General features: G+C 39.7%; 1 protein-coding gene across 1 annotated transcript in view; it reads left to right on the plus strand.

Annotated features, from left to right (window-relative positions):
- Positions 1-1,128: 1,128 nt before the first annotated feature.
- CYBB (cytochrome b-245 beta chain) overlaps positions 1,129-18,414 on the plus strand; it is a 33,354-nt gene continuing 16,068 nt past the window's right edge. The window contains exons 1-6 of the mRNA XM_001488424.6: positions 1,129-1,411; positions 3,695-3,790; positions 5,358-5,468; positions 13,103-13,187; positions 14,804-14,949; positions 17,342-17,532. Of these exons, the coding sequence (XP_001488474.1) occupies positions 1,367-1,411; positions 3,695-3,790; positions 5,358-5,468; positions 13,103-13,187; positions 14,804-14,949; positions 17,342-17,532 (674 nt within the window). The 5' untranslated portion in view covers positions 1,129-1,366. The remainder of the gene's footprint in view (positions 1,412-3,694; positions 3,791-5,357; positions 5,469-13,102; positions 13,188-14,803; positions 14,950-17,341; positions 17,533-18,414) is intronic.

Below are 18,414 nucleotides of genomic sequence, written 5' to 3' on the forward strand. Positions count from 1 at the left end.
ACCCTTTATGTGAGTTACACGTGATCCGAGAGCAATGGAGAAGGTCACAGTTGAGTACCTTTCCTTAAGGGTTAAAAAGAGAAAAATAATATTACTTTATTAATTGTCAGAATTCTGGAGGCTGTCTCAGGTGGTTCATAGACAACAACCCCAAAGAGTTCATGCCTCTCCTTCTCTTTCTTTTCCCTGGTTCTCTTTTGTCCTCCAATTTCTTCTTTTCCCTCTCTGTTGACTGTAGCTGTAGTACAACCACCCTTGTGCAATGTCAACTTTGATCTCATAGATCTACCCTCCTGTCTCTTTCATGTCCTGAAGACTGGGTAGTAGTCATGAGAAAAATGCTAAATCTGGCTTTTCGCATCTACTACATCTGACATACCTTTGTTCTGACCCTGTTTACATATCTAGCCTAGAGGATGTCATGTCTGCCTGGGAATACTATAGTCATGCAAACATTTTGATACGTTTGATCTATTTTCACTTCCTGCAGTTCTATTTGGAGTGATTTTGGATGGGACTGGCACAGTTAGGCTTTTTTTCTGGTATCATGGTTAAAAGTATAGCCAAAATGCTTGAGTTTCAAATCCCGACTTCAGTTTCCTAATTGCATGACCTTGGCCAAGTAACTTAATTGCTCTGGTTCTCAGTTCCCTCATCTATAAATGTAATAATAATAATGGAAACTACTTTACAGGGGTTGATTTGTTAGAATCAAATGAATTTATTTATATACTGAATTTATATAAATATATGTGTGTATGTGTGTCTTGGTGTGTATGTACACACGTACTTATGTATTAACTCATATATACATATATATGTGTGTGTATGTGTACATACGTATACACATACACACATACATAGCTTAGAAAATTGGCACAATGTAAGCCTTCTGTAAATATCAACCATCACTATTATTTTTCTCAACAAGACTGTAAATGCTGCTCCAGCCTGTCAAAAGATATCACACCTACTTCATATTTTTTACCCAGCACGAAATCATGGCTAGTTGGGTGACTTTGTAAAAATTGCTACTTGATAACTGATAAGTCAAAAAGTTAATTCGCTGCGTAAAGAACATCTCATTATTGCACTCTTACTTGTCTCTCAATTGTAGAAATAGGTTTCATTTCCCTCTATGTTTAGTTGTGATTGGATCATTACAGACCTTTTTTTCTGTAGTTTTTGTGGTTTAGAGATTTAAATTTGTTATGGAAACAAGCTTTTCAGTTGACCAATGATTAGCTAATTTCTGATAATATAAAAGGAAACAGATTGCCCCAAGGCTGCTGTTTTCATTTCCTCATGGGAAGAAGCAGCATAGCAGAGAAGAAAGGCAGACACAAGACACTGCTCCTCTGCCACCATGGGGAACTGGGTTGTGAATGAGGGACTCTCCATCTTTGTCATTGTAAGTACCAATGAGGAATCAATTATGAATTCTCTGACTTGTCTGGGTTCTTTTACGAACTAAAATAGAGGAAGACTTTTTTGTTTGTCTATTTGTTTTGTTTGTTTGAGAAATTGCATCGAAACTGATTTACTGTGTGAACATACATCTATCTGCTAGCAGACTGAGTCCCTTCTTCCAAACTTATTAATGGAAAGAATGGATCGGGAGCTCACTTCACCTAGTTTATTTCTTGAATTTTTAAGAGTACTAAATTAGCCAGCATTTCACAGAAGGAGTAGAAGACATTTCATGCTATTGATCCCTGAGTCTGAGTTGTTTATTAATGTTTACAAAGGCAAATTTCTCTACTTTTTATGTGTTTATACCACTTAAAAATGGGCAATTGACATTTTATACTATTTTCCAAACAACAAGACTGGCTCCTGTATGAGAAATTGGCCTTTATTTCAGTAATTATTTCAGTAATTACACCAAATATAATTGAAGTTCTCAACTTTCTTTTTAAGAAAAGTATCCTCTTTTCTCTGAGGTAAACTTGAGTTATTCATGAGGTTTATAAACATTCAAGGGAAGGGAATTGAAATAAGATATCTAGACTCATATTTAAAGTGTATATATGATATATAATATAATTATATATATATCAACATAATCTATCCTAAGGAAGAATTTTTGTAAGTAAAGAGATGGCTAATTTTCAAATAGACACTTTAGTTTCTTTAGTTGTTAACATAACAAAGATCAACTATTATTTTAATATGGTGGTCTCAGCAAAGCAATCATGGAAAATTGGGAAGATAGAAATGTGATGTAAAAATAGCCTTCCAAATAGCCAATGAAAGCATTATACAGATGTTAAAAAGAACACTTATGAGCGGAACTTTTGAAAGAATTTATCATAAAGTAAATATCGAGTCTTTGGGTTTTAGAGGTAGAGAGAAGTTAGTGACACAAATAAAATAAAAGCAAAAATATTTTGCCATTAAAAAAAAATATCCCGGGGCCGGCCCTGTGTCCGAGTGGTTAAGTTCACGTGCTCCGCTTTGGCGGCATGGGATTCGCAGGTTCAGATCCTGGGCACGGACCTACACACCACTCATCAAGTCATGCTGTGGCGGCATCCTACATGGAAGAACTAGTATGACCTACAGCCAGGATATACAACTGTGTACTGGGGCTTTGGAGAGAAAAAAAAAAAAGAAAGAAGATTGGCAACAGATGTTAGCTCAGGGCCAATCTTCCTCACCAAAAAGCATACCTTAAAAAAAAATATGCCAAACCAACATTCTAATGCAATATAGAATTCTTCTGAGGACTCAGAGCTCTTAACTTGATTTCTTATCACCATTTTAAGAACAGACTACTCCTATAGAAAACAAATTCCAATTATACTTTTTGCTCCTACCACAACTTTTCCCAGGAAATGACCTCTTTCTAAATTATACCCTCACATACTTGAAAGTAAAGACACGGCTTGGAAAGCAAGAGTAAGAATGACAAGGTTAGGAAATGGAGAAGTTGTTTTAGCACCTTCTTCTTTATAAAGAGAGACTGTTCTCAAGTGTCTATGGACATTTCATAGCTTCAAAGCACAGTTACAAAAGATCACTATGGAGCCGAAGGTAGAAGATTGGGCAGTGTCACCGCTTGATGCAGTCAGTGCTTGGGATGAAATGAGAAGTCACAATGTAGAAGGGTCTCTTTTTAAAAAAGTCCCATGCCCCTCACCCCCTCATTCATGCTCAATATCCCCTTCTTCAAAAGTTAAGCAAAACTTACTAAACAGCATTAAAGGCTTGACACTTTAGCTGATGAGACTCCCACTAGCTGGGGTGGGAAGCTATGTGGTGGAGGGAGGTGACTGGCGCCCGTGAGAGTAGAACACAATGTCCTACTAGAGTGGGGGACAGCATAGTAACATATTCCTTTCTCTTCTCTTTCTAAGAAGAATCATCTGCTATCATCTATCTATCTATCTAAGGTTAAGAAGAAAAGAGGAAGAGAAAGAAAGGAGAGGAAAGAGACTGATAACAATTTGGCGTACTGGCCATGTAGTAAAACAATCGTGGGGAATAACACAGGGTAGAAAGGTTAGTTACAGAGAAGTGTAGTGACACTGTTGTAGGAAAGAGCTGGTTCTAAGCTGTTTACACACAGCTTCGTAACCACCTTTGTTGAAGGCTGGAATCGGGGAAGTCCTGACTCTGGTCTGACTCCATCTTGTGTGAAACGTACCTGTTAAAACGTGAAAACTTCATGCAACTATTTCTGTTTGTGCAGCTGGTGTGGCTGGGCATGAATGCCTTCCTCTTTGTATGGTACTACCGGGTTTATGACAATAGAGAGCAGTTCTTTTACACTCGAAAACTTCTTGGGGTAAGTATAAGTTTTATTTCATGCAATATTGACTGACTCACATTTCTAATCAGAGATTCTTGTTCATATTCTTTTCAACATTTTAAGTAAATATTCTGACCAACCTAAACAGCACCATCAGCCTCATTGCCTCTATTGCAAACCCCTGGATAAGTCTTTAGGCCTTCCAGTATGGGACAAACAAAAGAGGGCCCCAGTAACATCCTTCACCTCCCAAAGAACCACTGTGCCATTGTTTAGCTTAAGGGAAAAATCTAACACTGACTGTGGAATGGAAGGCCAGTTTGGAGAGATTGATCCAGGGATGACGCATGTGGGACATATTCTCTAAATCATCTGATTCTCACCATTTTTGTGCATGGAAAGCCCTGTTCCTAGTGCCATGTTAGAAAATGATCTTCTGAAAATAAGCCCCTCCCTACATATAGAGCCTTTGAGGAACTTGCCTAAGGGTCACATTCATTAACCAGGCCAGCAGAGTGAAGGCCGCCCACTTTCCTTGAGTTCTTTAGCATTCTCGGTTTCCTTGAACTGCCAGGGTTCTTCCTCAACACAATGAAGATAATTACAGTTACAGCTGTCCCCAGAGGAAATCATTTGTTACATCATGTTGAAACCATGAAGGAATTGTTTAATAATACCAATTATAATGTGTATTATAAATCATATGTATGAGTAATTATAATATATAGTTATACCACATTGTTATAATTTTTGTTAACTTAGATTGACATTCAGAAGGGTGATTTCCCTTTGCTTTTCCCCTCCAAAATATGCAACTTCTTTAGGCATTACAAAGATAACAATTATAATGCCAAAGCATTATATCATACCAACGTAGGTTACTATTGAGGTCAGTCTAAGTGCTAAGAAAACCTTGCTTAAAAAGGCCCAGTTTTGGGGGCTGGCCCCGTGGCCGAGTGGTTAAGTTCACGCACTCCGTTGCAGGCAGCCCAGTGTTTCATTGGTTCGAATCCTGGGCGTGGACATGGCACTGTTCAACAAACCACGCTGAGGCAGCATCCCACATGCCACAACTAGAAGGACCCACAACGAAGAATATACAACTATGTACTAGGGGGCTTTGGGGAGAAAAAGGAAAAAAAAATAAAATTAAATTAAAAAGGCCCAGTTTCTAAACTGAGCTCTAGTTAATGATACACACACTTAAGTATTTAGGGGGAAGTTAGCTGATGTCTGCAACTTACTTTGAAATGCCTCAAAAAATAAGATGAGTTGATGGTTGGATAGAAGGATAGATAGATATGTGATAAAGCAAGCATAGTAAAATGTAAAAGGTGAAATCTGGGAAATGGGTAAGCAAGTATTCATTGTGAAATTCTTCTCTTTAAGTTTGACAATTTTCATAATAAAATGTTGGAGAGGGGGCAGATTAAAACAAAGGGTCCTAGCAGGCCCTAAAGGTAAACTCGGCTCTGAAGGACCTTCCTTTCCAAATAACTTGATGTCTCTGGTGTGTGGGCCTCATGCCAGCAACCCTGGAGAAGTGGGGGGATTAGTCCATGCTCACAGGAGTCACCCTGCTCCCTAATCCTGCTTCTTCCAGGCAGCGCTTCCGTTGGCCAGGGCCCCTGCAGCCTGTCTGAATTTCAACTGCATGCTGATCCTGCTGCCGGTCTGTCGAAATCTGCTCTCCTTTCTCAGGGGTTCCAGCGCGGTAAGAGCAAGCCTTTACAAAGTCTGAGTTCTACAAGATATCAAAGGCCATCAAGCTAAATGCCCTTTCTTAGGAAAAGCAAACCAATGGTTTGTGAGGATTTCAACCTCTGCAGAATATTCAAGATCTCAGCTATACCTGATTCTGTAGTTTATTTCTTTATTATTTGTTGATGGAGCTCCCTGGGACAACCATTTAACTTGGAGCAGACATTAAAAACAACAACCAATCAACCTATACCTCAACAATAGCAATAAAGCCATGTGCATGCACACACACACAGACATACATAGTATGTGCGTATGTTTATAAAAGTTGGGAATTAATCTTACAGTGCCATGTTTTTCAAAATTTTTGAATCAGAGAAAATCTCTTTTGTGGATAACATCCCAAGCAGATGGAATAAATGGGCAATGAGTCACCATAATGAATGTGACTAAGAAGTGCTGGCTCCATGGAACTGGGGAGTTCAGAGCTTTCTAAATACCCAGGGGTCCTTTCAGCCTCACTTCAACAATTTAGTGAACCCCTAAATGTACTATGCTGGAAAAAGAAAAAAGATTATGTAGGAAGAAAGTTTGTAACCTATAAATGGTATACAAATTTCCTACTGCTATTATTATACAAAGATGACAAACAAGAAACTTACAATCTACACACATACCGAAATAAATACAAAACAGAGCAAAATATGATGGGTCCCACAAAACATTCTAAATGAAGAGCCGCAGGGAATCAAAGAAGGGGTAAATTATATCAGGTGGGGCAGGGTATGAAGAAAGGCTTCTTAGGGAAGGTGGTATGAGATATAGGCATATAAGGCTAAAATAAGCATCTACCGGATGTAAATGAAACAGAAAGACATTCTACATGGAGAAAATGGCGTGGGCAAAAGCACGAGAAATGGTGAGGAAATTGTGTTCTTGAAAGCCCTGTTATCAGCTTGACTTCCAGCTTCTTTTTGGATGTGTTTGCCATTCCTGACCACATCGAAGAGGGTGGCTCTTCCAAAGTTAGGGATTGATGCCCTGGTGGGACCCATTCCACTAACTCATTAGTGACTAGTAGTCTCTGTTTTTCCTTTTAATAAAATGCATGTTTTATATTAACTAGATTTGTCAAAAATTACCTAGTGAGTAGAACTCATTTATAGAGGAGAGCAGTTAGCAGTCTATTTTGATGGGAATGTAGGATTGTAAAGGGCAGATGTCAGAGGTGAGTCTCCAGAGAAGAACTGGAGCTTTGCTAGGAAACTAGGACCTTGACTGTACAGCCGAAGAGTTAATACTTAATTTGGCAATCACTGACTGTTTTGGGAAAGGAAAATGATCCAAACTGTCAATAACGAGTAGAACTTGCCTTGAACTCTGCCTCGTTTTTCCTAGTCTTACTAGATTCACTTTGATCCCAAGGAGAATTTTTTTCCTTGAAGAACTATACAGCTCTCGATTTACTAATATAGGATTAGCAGGCTACAACTAACTGTAGACATTGATTACAAGGATTTCCAAATAATCTTCTCAACCTAAGAATCCACAAAGGTAAAATTCCATTTGATTGAAAGTTTTATTGACGAGCCATCAGTAAAGTACAATGTCTGGTATATCGTAGGAGCCTGATGAGTATTTGCTAAATGAAACTCACGTACTGTAGCTTTCTTTTAAGGCAGCACAATTCATTGTTATTCTCCCCATTATTCCCTGTTTGAAAACTTTGTATTTAGAGGAAGTAACCCCTGAGAAAAAGGCAGTGTTTTCACCAGGATAGTCCATTAAGAAATCCTTGTTACCCCACAAGCCCAAATTGCACTGTCGTTGAGCTGCCGTGCCCCACGAGCCGCACATGTTGTAATGGCTGCTTTTAGGCTTCCTGTGGCCCAGGAGGGAAGATCCTCCTGAGGGTCTCTAAAGACAGAGATGAAATGAGGCTGCTCTTCAAATGGCAGAGAAGCTCAGCTCTGTAACCAGGAAGACCTGTATGTAAAAGAATATATTTTTTAAAATTAGCAGCAAGCAACCTTCTTTTACAGATGGGATGTGTCTCTCCCTCTTCAGATTTCCCAACCTGAAGTGTGAACTTTGCAAATGAAACTTCTTTTCTGATTGGGATTAAAATGAGTGAGCATGCTGTGACTAATGTTGGGAATCGTAATAGCTGCCACTTACTGTCTTCATAGACCTCACCTCGTGAAATCCGCATATCAAATCAGTGAAGTGGGGATGAAATTAAATGGGAGTGTTGTGATTCAAACCCAGATCATTGTACCTCCAGAGCTCATTCAGTTTCCTATGTGCCGCCTAAACTCAAAACTGTCTAGTTGCAATATTATGGTCTTAGAAAGTCCATCATATATATGAAAATTTGAGCATGCTGAATAACCTAGGCTAGAAAAGGCAAGGATGTTGGAACTTCCAGGAATTGTTTGTAGGACATTATGCAAACTAAACAGTCACAGAACTTCTGTTCAGTTTCTAGTGGTCTTAATCATTTAGACTTTGCTTTATAATCCTTCTGGTTACCTGGAGAAAGCAAGCCCCAAGGTTGGCCCACACCAGGAAAGATAGGAATAAAGACTCCCAGTCTGCTTTGTTGAGGGAAATGGGGAAGGATGGGGTTCAGCATACAGAAGTTCCCAAAGAAACCTTAATAACCCCAACTTGCCATACAGAAACTGAGTTCTAACTGGATGGAAGTCCTAGTCTTAAGATCAGAAAGAAACAGGAAGTTGAGAGAGTGAGCTCGTATCTGTAACCTTATGTAGTCTGAGAGCCAGAGGCCCTCAACATGGCTCTATCTCTCACCATATGGTCTAGGGCAAGTCTCTTGGACTTCCTGTCTCAGTTTTTTTTTCAGTTGAAAAGCACGTGAAATAATGCAAATGTAAGAATGAATACGACACTCTAAAAGTGTATTAATTGACTAAGCCTATCAACTAGTGAGTTGTCAGTCAATAAATATCTGTTGAGTGCCAACTATGTACTAAGCACTGGCGACACATGGTAAGTAAAGAGTAAGATATGGATAGACCGCGAGCTCGAGGAGCTTAGAGTTTTATGGAGAAGATATAGAATAAACATGTAATTTCAAAATTATAAACAGTGCTATACGAATAAAGTGGTGCTCTTTATATTTATCACATATTCTACTGCCACCAGGTTTGGAAATTATTGTCAGCTTCTCCGTCTGAGTTCCATAGATTCAAGATTGGCTTTTGCTGTTTCTCCCAAATTGCATATAAATATCTAATTCAGGTTCATTCACGGTGCATGTGGTGAGACCAGATGTACCTAAAATAGAATTTATAAGTTTCTGTAACACTTGTGTTACGGAAACTCATATTATGCCCTATTAAATATGCATTTCTTTTTAGTTCCAGTTCTCAATTTTTAAAAATTGTTTTCCTCTCACAGTTTGCATAGATATCTGCCAAGATGACTCAATAATTTCCCTTGCACTTGAATGTTAGTCTATTGAGATTGGGCAAGGCTGTAGGTGACAGTAACAAAAGAAACTTCCCTTTAGATGTCAATGGCCAAGAGCAAAGAGGTAATTCAGTGAGGAAGCTATGGAGCATGATGGCAGCTTGGGAAATTGGTAGGTGGCTGGCAATAATTCAGAAGTGGCTCAAAAGCATAAAAATGGTATCTGCATCGTAGGGAGGGACAAAAAGCCCTAGGCAGTCACAGGCAGCAAAGCCCTTTCTTCCCACCCACCAACAGGCCATCTTGCCTCCTTCTCAGGAAATGGTGAGGGAATTGTATCTGGAACCCCCGTATACGCATGACTTATGGCTTTACTTTGGATTATTTTGCCATTACTGGCTATACCAAAAAGGGTGGCTAGGAAAAATTAGCTAATGGTGCCCTGGTGGGACCCATTCCACTGGCCCAATAGTGACTAATAGCCTCTGTTTTTCCTCTTAATAAAATGTATGTGTTTCATATTAACTAGCTTTTTAAAAAAATTACCTATTAAGATCAGAGTATTACTGAATGGACCTTGTATTTCCCAAGCACATCTCTCCATTATTGTAGCATTCAGTTTATTTTTCTATAGGAGTCTGTTGCTAGAGCTGTTAAACGGCGTTAAAATCTATTCACATTTTTGATGATCCATGTTGATGATGATAAGGATAGACCTATGGAGACAGTATAGAGACCACAACAAAACCACATTCCTTTTCTTCAAATTGAGCATGCAGGAGTCAGTATATTTTCCTCTAAATGTCCCAAAATGATTTGTCAGGCAGTAAAAAAGGAAACAGTGTGACAAGTATAGATATGTGGGTAAATACACCTCTACAGGTTTGGAATAATCATCTTAGATCCTAGGACAGTGAAAGCGTGATTCATTTAACCAAATAATTAATAAAGGATTTTAAAAAGTATGTGACATATTGCTCTGCATACAGGAAGCTTTCTTTCTAGCTGAGAAGCCAATCCATACTAGCTGAAAGTTAAATAACGATACAAAAAAATCAAATATTTATTAAATACCCCTCAATGAATCTATGAAACAGACCTATGAAGGAAGAACTATGATAAATATATAGGTGAGGAAACTGGAAACTGAGTACACGCAGCTGGATGGTAGGGCTAGGATACAACACAGGTATGTCTGATGGCAAAACTTGCTCTCAGAAATGTAATTCAGTACTGCTTTCTGACCCTACTAATTCTCATGCTCTCATTCTTAGGAGCCCAATTGCGTTCCATCACTCCAATAGGGACTGTATTGATTATCTATTGCTGTGTAACAAACTTCCACAAACTCAGTAGCTTAAAACAAACTCAATTTATTAGCTCCAAGTTCTGCAGGTCAGAAGTCCAACATCCTGTGGCTGGGTTCTCTGCTCAGGGTATCATAGGTTGAAATCAAGGTGTCAACTGGGCTGGGTCATAAGGAAACTGGGTAAAAATGTTCCAAGCTAATTCTTGTTGGCAAAATTTAGTTTCTTGCAGTTGCAGAACTGAGGTCTCTGTCTCCTTGCCGATGGTCATCCAGGGACCACTCTCAGATCCTAGATGTCCCTGTATTCCTTGCCATGTGGCCCCCTCCATCTTCAAGCCGGCAACAGTGCATCAAATACTTCTTGTGCCTTGAATCTCTGACTTCTTCCATCTCTGACTTCTAGACTCAGATTTAAAGGGCTCATGTGATTGGGTCAGGCCCACCCAGATAATCTCTCTCTTAAGGTCAGCTTGGGACTTTAATTGTCTCTGCAAAGTCCTTTTTGCCATATAATGTAACAAAATCACAGGAGTGACATCCCATCATATTCACAGGTCAGGTCCCACCCAAACTCAAGGGGAGATTATAGAAGGTCATTGGGGTTCATTGCCGACCACATGGAGTCAAGTAAACTATGGAGGAACCCAGCAATTAGGACACAGGAAAAAGATATTTCCTTAAAACTGTAAGGAATACAAAGTAGTAAAACAATGTGCAACACTTGAAATAAACACAAAAGATAATGAGGCTATATAAGAAAACAAGAACAGTCAATTTTTCACCAACCGAAATGCAAAATGGGTGATTTAAAACAGAAACTCTTGTTTTGAGAGCCTGAATCACTGCTCAGCTCCACCAATGGACACCTGGTTGTAGGTGACGCTGTTGGTTCTCCACCAGTATTCCCTCCACACTGATAGTTCCAGTACATGGGGCAGCTGCCTTCTGCAAGCCCCAGTCATTCTCTGCCTGAGGATTTTCTTTCAGCCCTCTCCTGGGGCAAGCCAGAAATGCCAGGAGTTGATGCCCTGGGAGCAGCCCTCAGCCAGTAATGGCTGGAAGTTGGTGAATGAAAACCCAAACTTCCTAACCCCTCCAGTAAAAAACAAAAAACAAAACTCTGGGGAATGCTCTACACAGTCTCCCAGAGGTCCCTCATTAGAAAGCCCAAGGAGAGGATGTGATAATGGGAGCTGATATCGTAATACACCCTTGATGATTTCCTGCCCTTCCCAGTCTTACTTCCCCTCTCTTGTTTTGTGTGATCACTTTCCAGGTAGAGTACTTACACTTAAATTCTTGTCTCGGGTTTTGAGACACATAGAAAAATAGTGACTATATCTTTACATTTGGTTTGGTGGAAAAGGGCGTGAACCTTGAAGACAAACAGACTTGGATCCCAGCCAATGGGAGGGTTAGCGTTAGTTTTCTTATCTGTGAAAAGAGGACAATAGTACTTATCTTACTGCATTAAATGAGGTAATGCTTATGGCTAAACTGCCTGGCTCACAGAAGGCACTCAATAAAGCCTAATTCTTTTTTCTTTTTCTGAAATCCTCAGTGCCTTTCTTACTAGTATTTCTTGGGTTTCAGGAATCTGCTCTCCTGGTCCAAATAGCCTTCCCTCCCTAGAAGCAGCTAACTGAGAGAGAGTGGAGCGAGCACGATTTCCCATACAATTATATTTTTTTCTATAAAATCAGAACATTTTATTAAAAATAAGTAAGCCAAATATTAATTACCCTCATATTTAAATTAAATATGTTTAGAACCAGATATTTATGATACCTAAGTTTTTGGGGGTACTTCACTCTGCTCTCCTTAAAAATCTCCGAATCTCTGTGGCAGTACATCTAGTCTTGGGAACAAAAGAGCCAGAGGAAGCATTTGACTGATTTTCAGGAGGGCAAAGCTTAGATTCAACCATAAACTAGATATTTTTTCTATTTTGGGCATTGACCTGAATCCAGATTCAAACCCACATCTTCCAACGAACATCAGTAGGACAATTACACTAAAGTATTGGCCAAAATACTATTTTCAATGTCAAGGTAACCATATGAGGTATAAAATAGAATATCGATATTTCTGGCAGCAGATAGGCTGGGTTTAAATCCCATTTCTGCCACTTATTAACTATGTGGCCTAAGGCAAGGTAACCTCTTTCTGCCTTTGTTTCCTCATCTGTTCTGTAATGATAATAATGGCACCTCCTGCAATAGGATTGCTATAAGAATGAAATGAGTCAATGCACTTAAGGCAGTTCCTTGCATAAGCTCTTTGTAAATATTAGCTATTATTATTTTTTATATTATTCTTGGGTTAACGATCTCCCTTGTGGTGTTGTCTCTATCAGCAGGGGAAAGTGGACACTTTTTTCTTTTCCCCTAGTGTGTATGGCCTGGAAGGATGTTGTTCTAAAATTATTCACTTGTTCTAGAACTGTTCGCTTGTCTGTATCCCCTTTAGACTGCCAGGTCTTTGAGGGGAGGCCTGTCCTTTATGAATTTCTCTATCAGGAGATAGAGAATAGCCCTCAGCCAGTAATTTATTGAATAAATTCATCTGAACTAGAAACTATGTAGTTATATATGTTTTCTGTCCAAATTCGTATTTTATACAATTAAGCCATGGATTCCAGGAGAGACTTTTTGTGTCACAGGTATGAGAATCTTAAACATATTGGTTAAGCTGGCTATGCCACTTACTGGCTGTTTGACCTTGGGAAGATGACTACCTCTATCTGAGCCTCAGTTTTCTCATCAATCGAATGGGTAGAATGATATAGTTTTTAAGGTGGTTGTGAGAATTAAATGAAATGATATATATCTAACGCCTGGAACAGAGAAAACCTTCTTGTTGACAATTACTATGTATTTCATTCTTTTCCCCTTAATACAAAGTGCTGCTCAACAAGAATTCGAAGACAATTAGACAGGAACCTGACCTTCCATAAAATGGTGGCATGGATGATTGCACTTCACACTGGTAAGTTTATTAAGATATTTGAGATTGCAAAGAAAACTTGGAACCGGACAGTTCCCTCTATTCTTAGATACTTTTTTGTAAGAGGTTGGCCTTTATTGGTAGATTAGGTGGTGATTGTATATGTTGTAATTTTTGAATGAATTCTGTTAAAAAGTATTCACCACTATTTCTGTCAGCCTAATATTAAGATTTATTCCTTCAGGTCTTAAAACATTTTTATCTTGGGCTCTTTTGGTAAAATCCCAGTGTCTTCACCCTTTTCCATCCTTTTTAATATCAAAAATATTTGTCAGTCCACATATGAGAGCTTTTATTAATTCATTTTTTAAAAATACTTGGTTGAACATGTAGATTTGTGGATTTCTTGCAGTAAGCCTACAGGAGCCGCAGCCCGTAAATTCAGAATCCCTTAAGACAGCCCCTATTAGCCAAACACTTTCTTTATTATTATTATTGTTGAGATATATATATATATATACACACACACAATAGGCGTACATGTGTATATGTGTACTATATGTGTTATTATTATTAGGGTGGTAATGTTGGCACAAGAAGGGATATATCTGGGACCCTTATCAAATCTCCACTAATTCACTTAATAAATAATTGATGTTCCAGGCAATAGGCATCACACGTGCACAGCGATGAACAAAATAGACGTTTGCTCTGCCCTTAAGGAGTTTGTCCCTAACCTGAATAAAATAGGCTTAGATTGCAGGTGTTCAACTGGGTTTCTCATCTTCTACCAGGAGATCATGCAGCCTGTCTGAGCTGTGGTAAATGAAATCTTTCAAGAGTGAACTGTATGATAAAATCTTGTTAGAAAGCAACATAATGTGATGGTTAAGAGCACAGATTTGTGTGCCAAACTGCTTGGATTTGGTTCTTAACTGCTACTTCCTACCTTGGTGCCCATAGATTTGAAAGCAATCTATGCCCCAGTTTCCTCATCTGTAAGATGAGATGATAGTAATAGTACCTATATCACCAGGTCAATGTAAAGATTAAGTAATTAGAAAGCACTTGTAACAGTGCTTGGCACCTAGTAAGTCCTATGTAAGTGCACGTTAAGTAAATAACGCAATTTTTTAAAATAGTTTCATTCTTATGCCCATTTGTCTGTATTGGTTCAATAAAATTGAAAATTGAAAAGTCAAATCTCTATCTGAAGTAACGTGAGAGTCAGGTGAATGGACCAGTCAAAGGTGTACATTACATGAGAGTCTTCTTGTTAGAGCACAAATATATCAGGGGGAGAGAGAGAATGAGAGCACATCTAAATACCCTCAGAGACCAAAGTTGTTTTGTAAAATCTTAGAACTTGGTTGGGTCTTTAATATCATGTAGTTCAACACCTCGATTCTATAAATGAGGGAGCAAGACCAGAGAGGTTAAGCGATTTGCCTATAATCACACAGCCAGAGAGTAGTTTACCCACTAGAATTGCCTTGCCTCTCTGATCCTGGAGACCCAGTTCTTGTTTATAAGTGTCCTGGGCCATGTCTGTGTCTCCCTGTAACTTATCATAGAGTTAGGGGCCGTAGCCAGAAAGCCTGCTTATAATAAAATTGTGCACACCCTTCACCCTCGTTTCTCTTCTCTGCCTTCTTTAGCGATCCACACCATTGCACATCTATTTAATGTGGAGTGGTGTGTGGATGCCCGAGTCAACAATTCTGATTCATATTCAGTAGCGCTCTCTAAATTTGAAGATAAGCCTGGTGAAACTTACCTCAATTTTGCTGAAAAGAAAATCAAGGTAAGCCTCTTATTTCCTGATCCAGATGTCCCCTAGGCCATTAAAACTGAGAACTAGATTTTAATAAGTGAAAAATTCTACTTGGCCAGAACAACAACAATGACAAAAGTTGACTAACAATCAGAGGGACAAGTTTGTATATTCTAAGAATGTGAGTTCAACGAAAATATCTCCCACACTCCTGACCCCATGTGTGGAGGGTCGCTAGATGTTTTCTATTTCCTTAAGCTCGCCTGTGAGAATGTGTGTACGTGGAGCCTGGAGTAACTCAGGCTTACCCATGACAATGCTCGACAGTCAAAGAAAGCCAGGAACACAGTCTGGTCAAACAAAGTTGAGTTTATTACTTGCTGCAGCAAAAGAGACCTCACACCATGAAGAAGTCTGAGGCATCTCAGGCGGGTGTTAAGAGAGGCTTTTCTAGGACTTGGGTTTGTGTTCGATGATTTGGGAGGGGTTTAAGGAAGCAAGGATTTGCTCTGGATCAGGTATGGTCAAGAACTGGGGATAGTTCTAGGACTGGGTATCTTAATAATTTTTTTTTAGGAGGCAGAAGGAATAGAATGGGGCTAAATCTGTAGTTGGTAAAGAAGCAGCAGTCACCCATGTTTTTGTCTTAGCTTAGACATGATTTCAGAGTGGTCTTGTTTTTGTCTCACTCCATCACAATCACAGAATGACCTCATTTGATGTTGGTGTTGTATGAAACTGTTTATGTGAAATAGGGAACACTCCGGCTTAGGTGTTAGTACCAGTCCAGCCACCAGTTGATAGCTGTCAGTGATGCTTTTCTTCTTTCTTGCCTACAATATCTGAGGGGTGGCCTATATCTGATAATTGTCATTCCTTGAAAGCACAGTACACTGGGAGGAACTCAGCAGTTCTCCAGGAGCAGCCATTTGGAGTATCAACAGGCAAAGACTTCTTCCCTTCCAGCAGTTATTGAAGCTTCCTACAGTCATAGGGAGAAGCTCCAAGTCATCTTCATGTACCAATGGCTCTGGAGAATGGCCAAATCACATTACTATACACTAAGTTCCAAACATGTTACCTTGTATTTAGAAAAAATTACAAGAAAAGTCCCTTGAGCCCGCCCGGTAGCACAGTGGTTAAGTTTGCTCACTCCACTTCAGCGGCCCAGGATTCATGGGTTCAGATCCCGGGCATAGACCTACACACCACTCATCAAGCTATGCTGTGGCAGCATCCCACATACAAAATAGAGAAAGATTGGTATGGATGTTAGCTCAGTGACAATCTTCCTCAAGCAAAAAGGGGAAGATTGGCAACAGATTTAGCTTAGGACCAATCTTCCTCACCAAGAAAAAGAAAAACAAAGAAAAGAAAAGTCCCTTAATTTTGCAAAAATAATTATCCTCAAGCTGACATGAAAAAACTTGCCTGGTCTACTTAGGAAGAGGATTAAGCAGCATCAAACAAAACAGAAATTCTTTTTTTTATAATGTCTCGGATAATTTTTCTTTTCTGTTATTTGTTGTTTGTACAGTGATATATAAGGGTGGCAATGTTAACATACGAGGTGAACTGACACTACCTTCTGTCTCCAGATCTCTTTGGGTCACTTTTACTGTGTCTGTGCTCCCCCACCCTTCTGTGTGCTTTCACTTTCAATTTCCTGTACTTGTGTTTCTTCCTCAGAGGACTGCTCTGGGGCTGTTGGAGTCCGTTTGCTCACAAGCTCAGAGATCTGGAAGGGACTGGATAGCCACCCCTCCCTGGATAGCCCTTAGCCCATAACGGATGGGTGCAGGCCATGAAAGCCCAGCTTCCTTGTCTTGAGTCAGGATAAACTCTGAGGTGTAACTTACCCTCCACAGTTCCCCTGCAGCATCAGGCTGAAGCTACTCCCTCTAAGACTTGGCCTAAAATCACCCTCTCACTTGACTTGTTCCTCTTTCCTGTCCTATCAACCGTTTCCTTACCAGTTTCTTCTGTAGCACATCCTTTATAAATCACTTGCCTATGAACCCTCATCTTGGGGTCTGCAGGAGAACCCAGCCTAAGATGTTAGGCATGCCCAGAAGATATTTGCAAGCTAAGTGCTGTGGCCCTTTCCAAATCAAAGAGAGAAAGAGCATCAGACCCTTTTAGGACATCTTACAGTTGACCAATTTCCTTTATTTGATACTCTCTTAGAACTGTTTCAGTGTATCAATTTATATTTCCTGTGACACGCCAACCACGTAAGACTTTTTTAAATTGAGAAATATGTATTCCAAATCTATATCACTGTGGGGGATGGTTAGGATTATCTAAAGGGGGAATGAAAATGCTTATTGCCCTATACATCAGACACTTTATAAATAGGTAGTCCTGCATTTGAGAGCCTACAAATAATGTGTGTGTGTGTGTGTGTGTTTGTATTTTACAGAATCCTGAAGGAGGCCTGTTAGTGGCTGTGACTCGGTTGGCAGGCATCACTGGAATTGTCATCACACTGTGCCTCATACTGATTATCACCTCCTCCACCAAAACCATCCGGAGGTCTTACTTTGAAGTGTTTTGGTACACACACCATCTCTTTGTGATCTTCTTCATCGGTCTTGCCATCCATGGAGCTGAGTGAGTGTTTAAACTCCGAAGCCAAGTACTCTATGCCCCTCAGTCTCCAAGTGGGGTGCTCTGTTAGAGGCGCAGGGACCTCCTTGTCAAAGTGTGTGGTCAGCCTTGTCTGCTGAGGGAATCTGAGGGGATAACAGAGGTCAGTTTGATAGAAACCACTCAGCAGCACTTTAGTTTCTTGCACTCAATCAATAGCTATTCATAATGTAGTTATTTATAGCAAGCTTAAAAAATACACCGAAGTTTGAGTATCTTTGCAGGTGTATTCAACGTGTTGCAAGTGCTGATAGGGTCTTGGGTGGCTGCAATGATGTTTCCTGTGGCTTAATCACTACTAAATGAGACAAACTCCCAAACTGGAGGGGTTAATTATTAATCAGGTGAAAGGGTTTGCTGTAGTTCAATGAGTTTTGATTCAAGCCAATCATGTATTGATTGCCTACTGTGTTTGAGGACCGATCTTAGGCACCGTGGGGAATACTAGAAGGAAAAATACATGGTTATTGCCTTCAAGCATTCTAATATAACAAAGGTAAGAGTTAACTTCTCTTGAGCACTTGTTATAGACATGAAATGTTTTTTTTTTTATCCCCAAAATGTAGAGATGCTCTTACTATCCACATTTCCTGGGGAAATTGTAGTCAAGGAAACAGACTACAAAGCCACCCAGTTTGTAAGTGGGATAGCTGGGGTTGGAGCCCAGGTGGTCTAAGGCAGGCTGTGATAAATGCTCTCATAGAGACACACAGTGCCTAGATGTGTGGTTGGGAGAGTTTGGCTTATTGGGAATCTTTTTTAATACCAGGTTTCGTTTTTATACTGTTTCACACTAGCTGATTCTCCCACCTGCACACAAAAGCAGGCCTGGGGAAGGTCCCTGGT

The sequence above is a fragment of the Equus caballus genome, chromosome X (genome assembly GCF_041296265.1).
Source record: "Equus caballus isolate H_3958 breed thoroughbred chromosome X, TB-T2T, whole genome shotgun sequence".
In the NCBI taxonomy this organism is placed as follows: domain Eukaryota; kingdom Metazoa; phylum Chordata; class Mammalia; order Perissodactyla; family Equidae; genus Equus; species Equus caballus.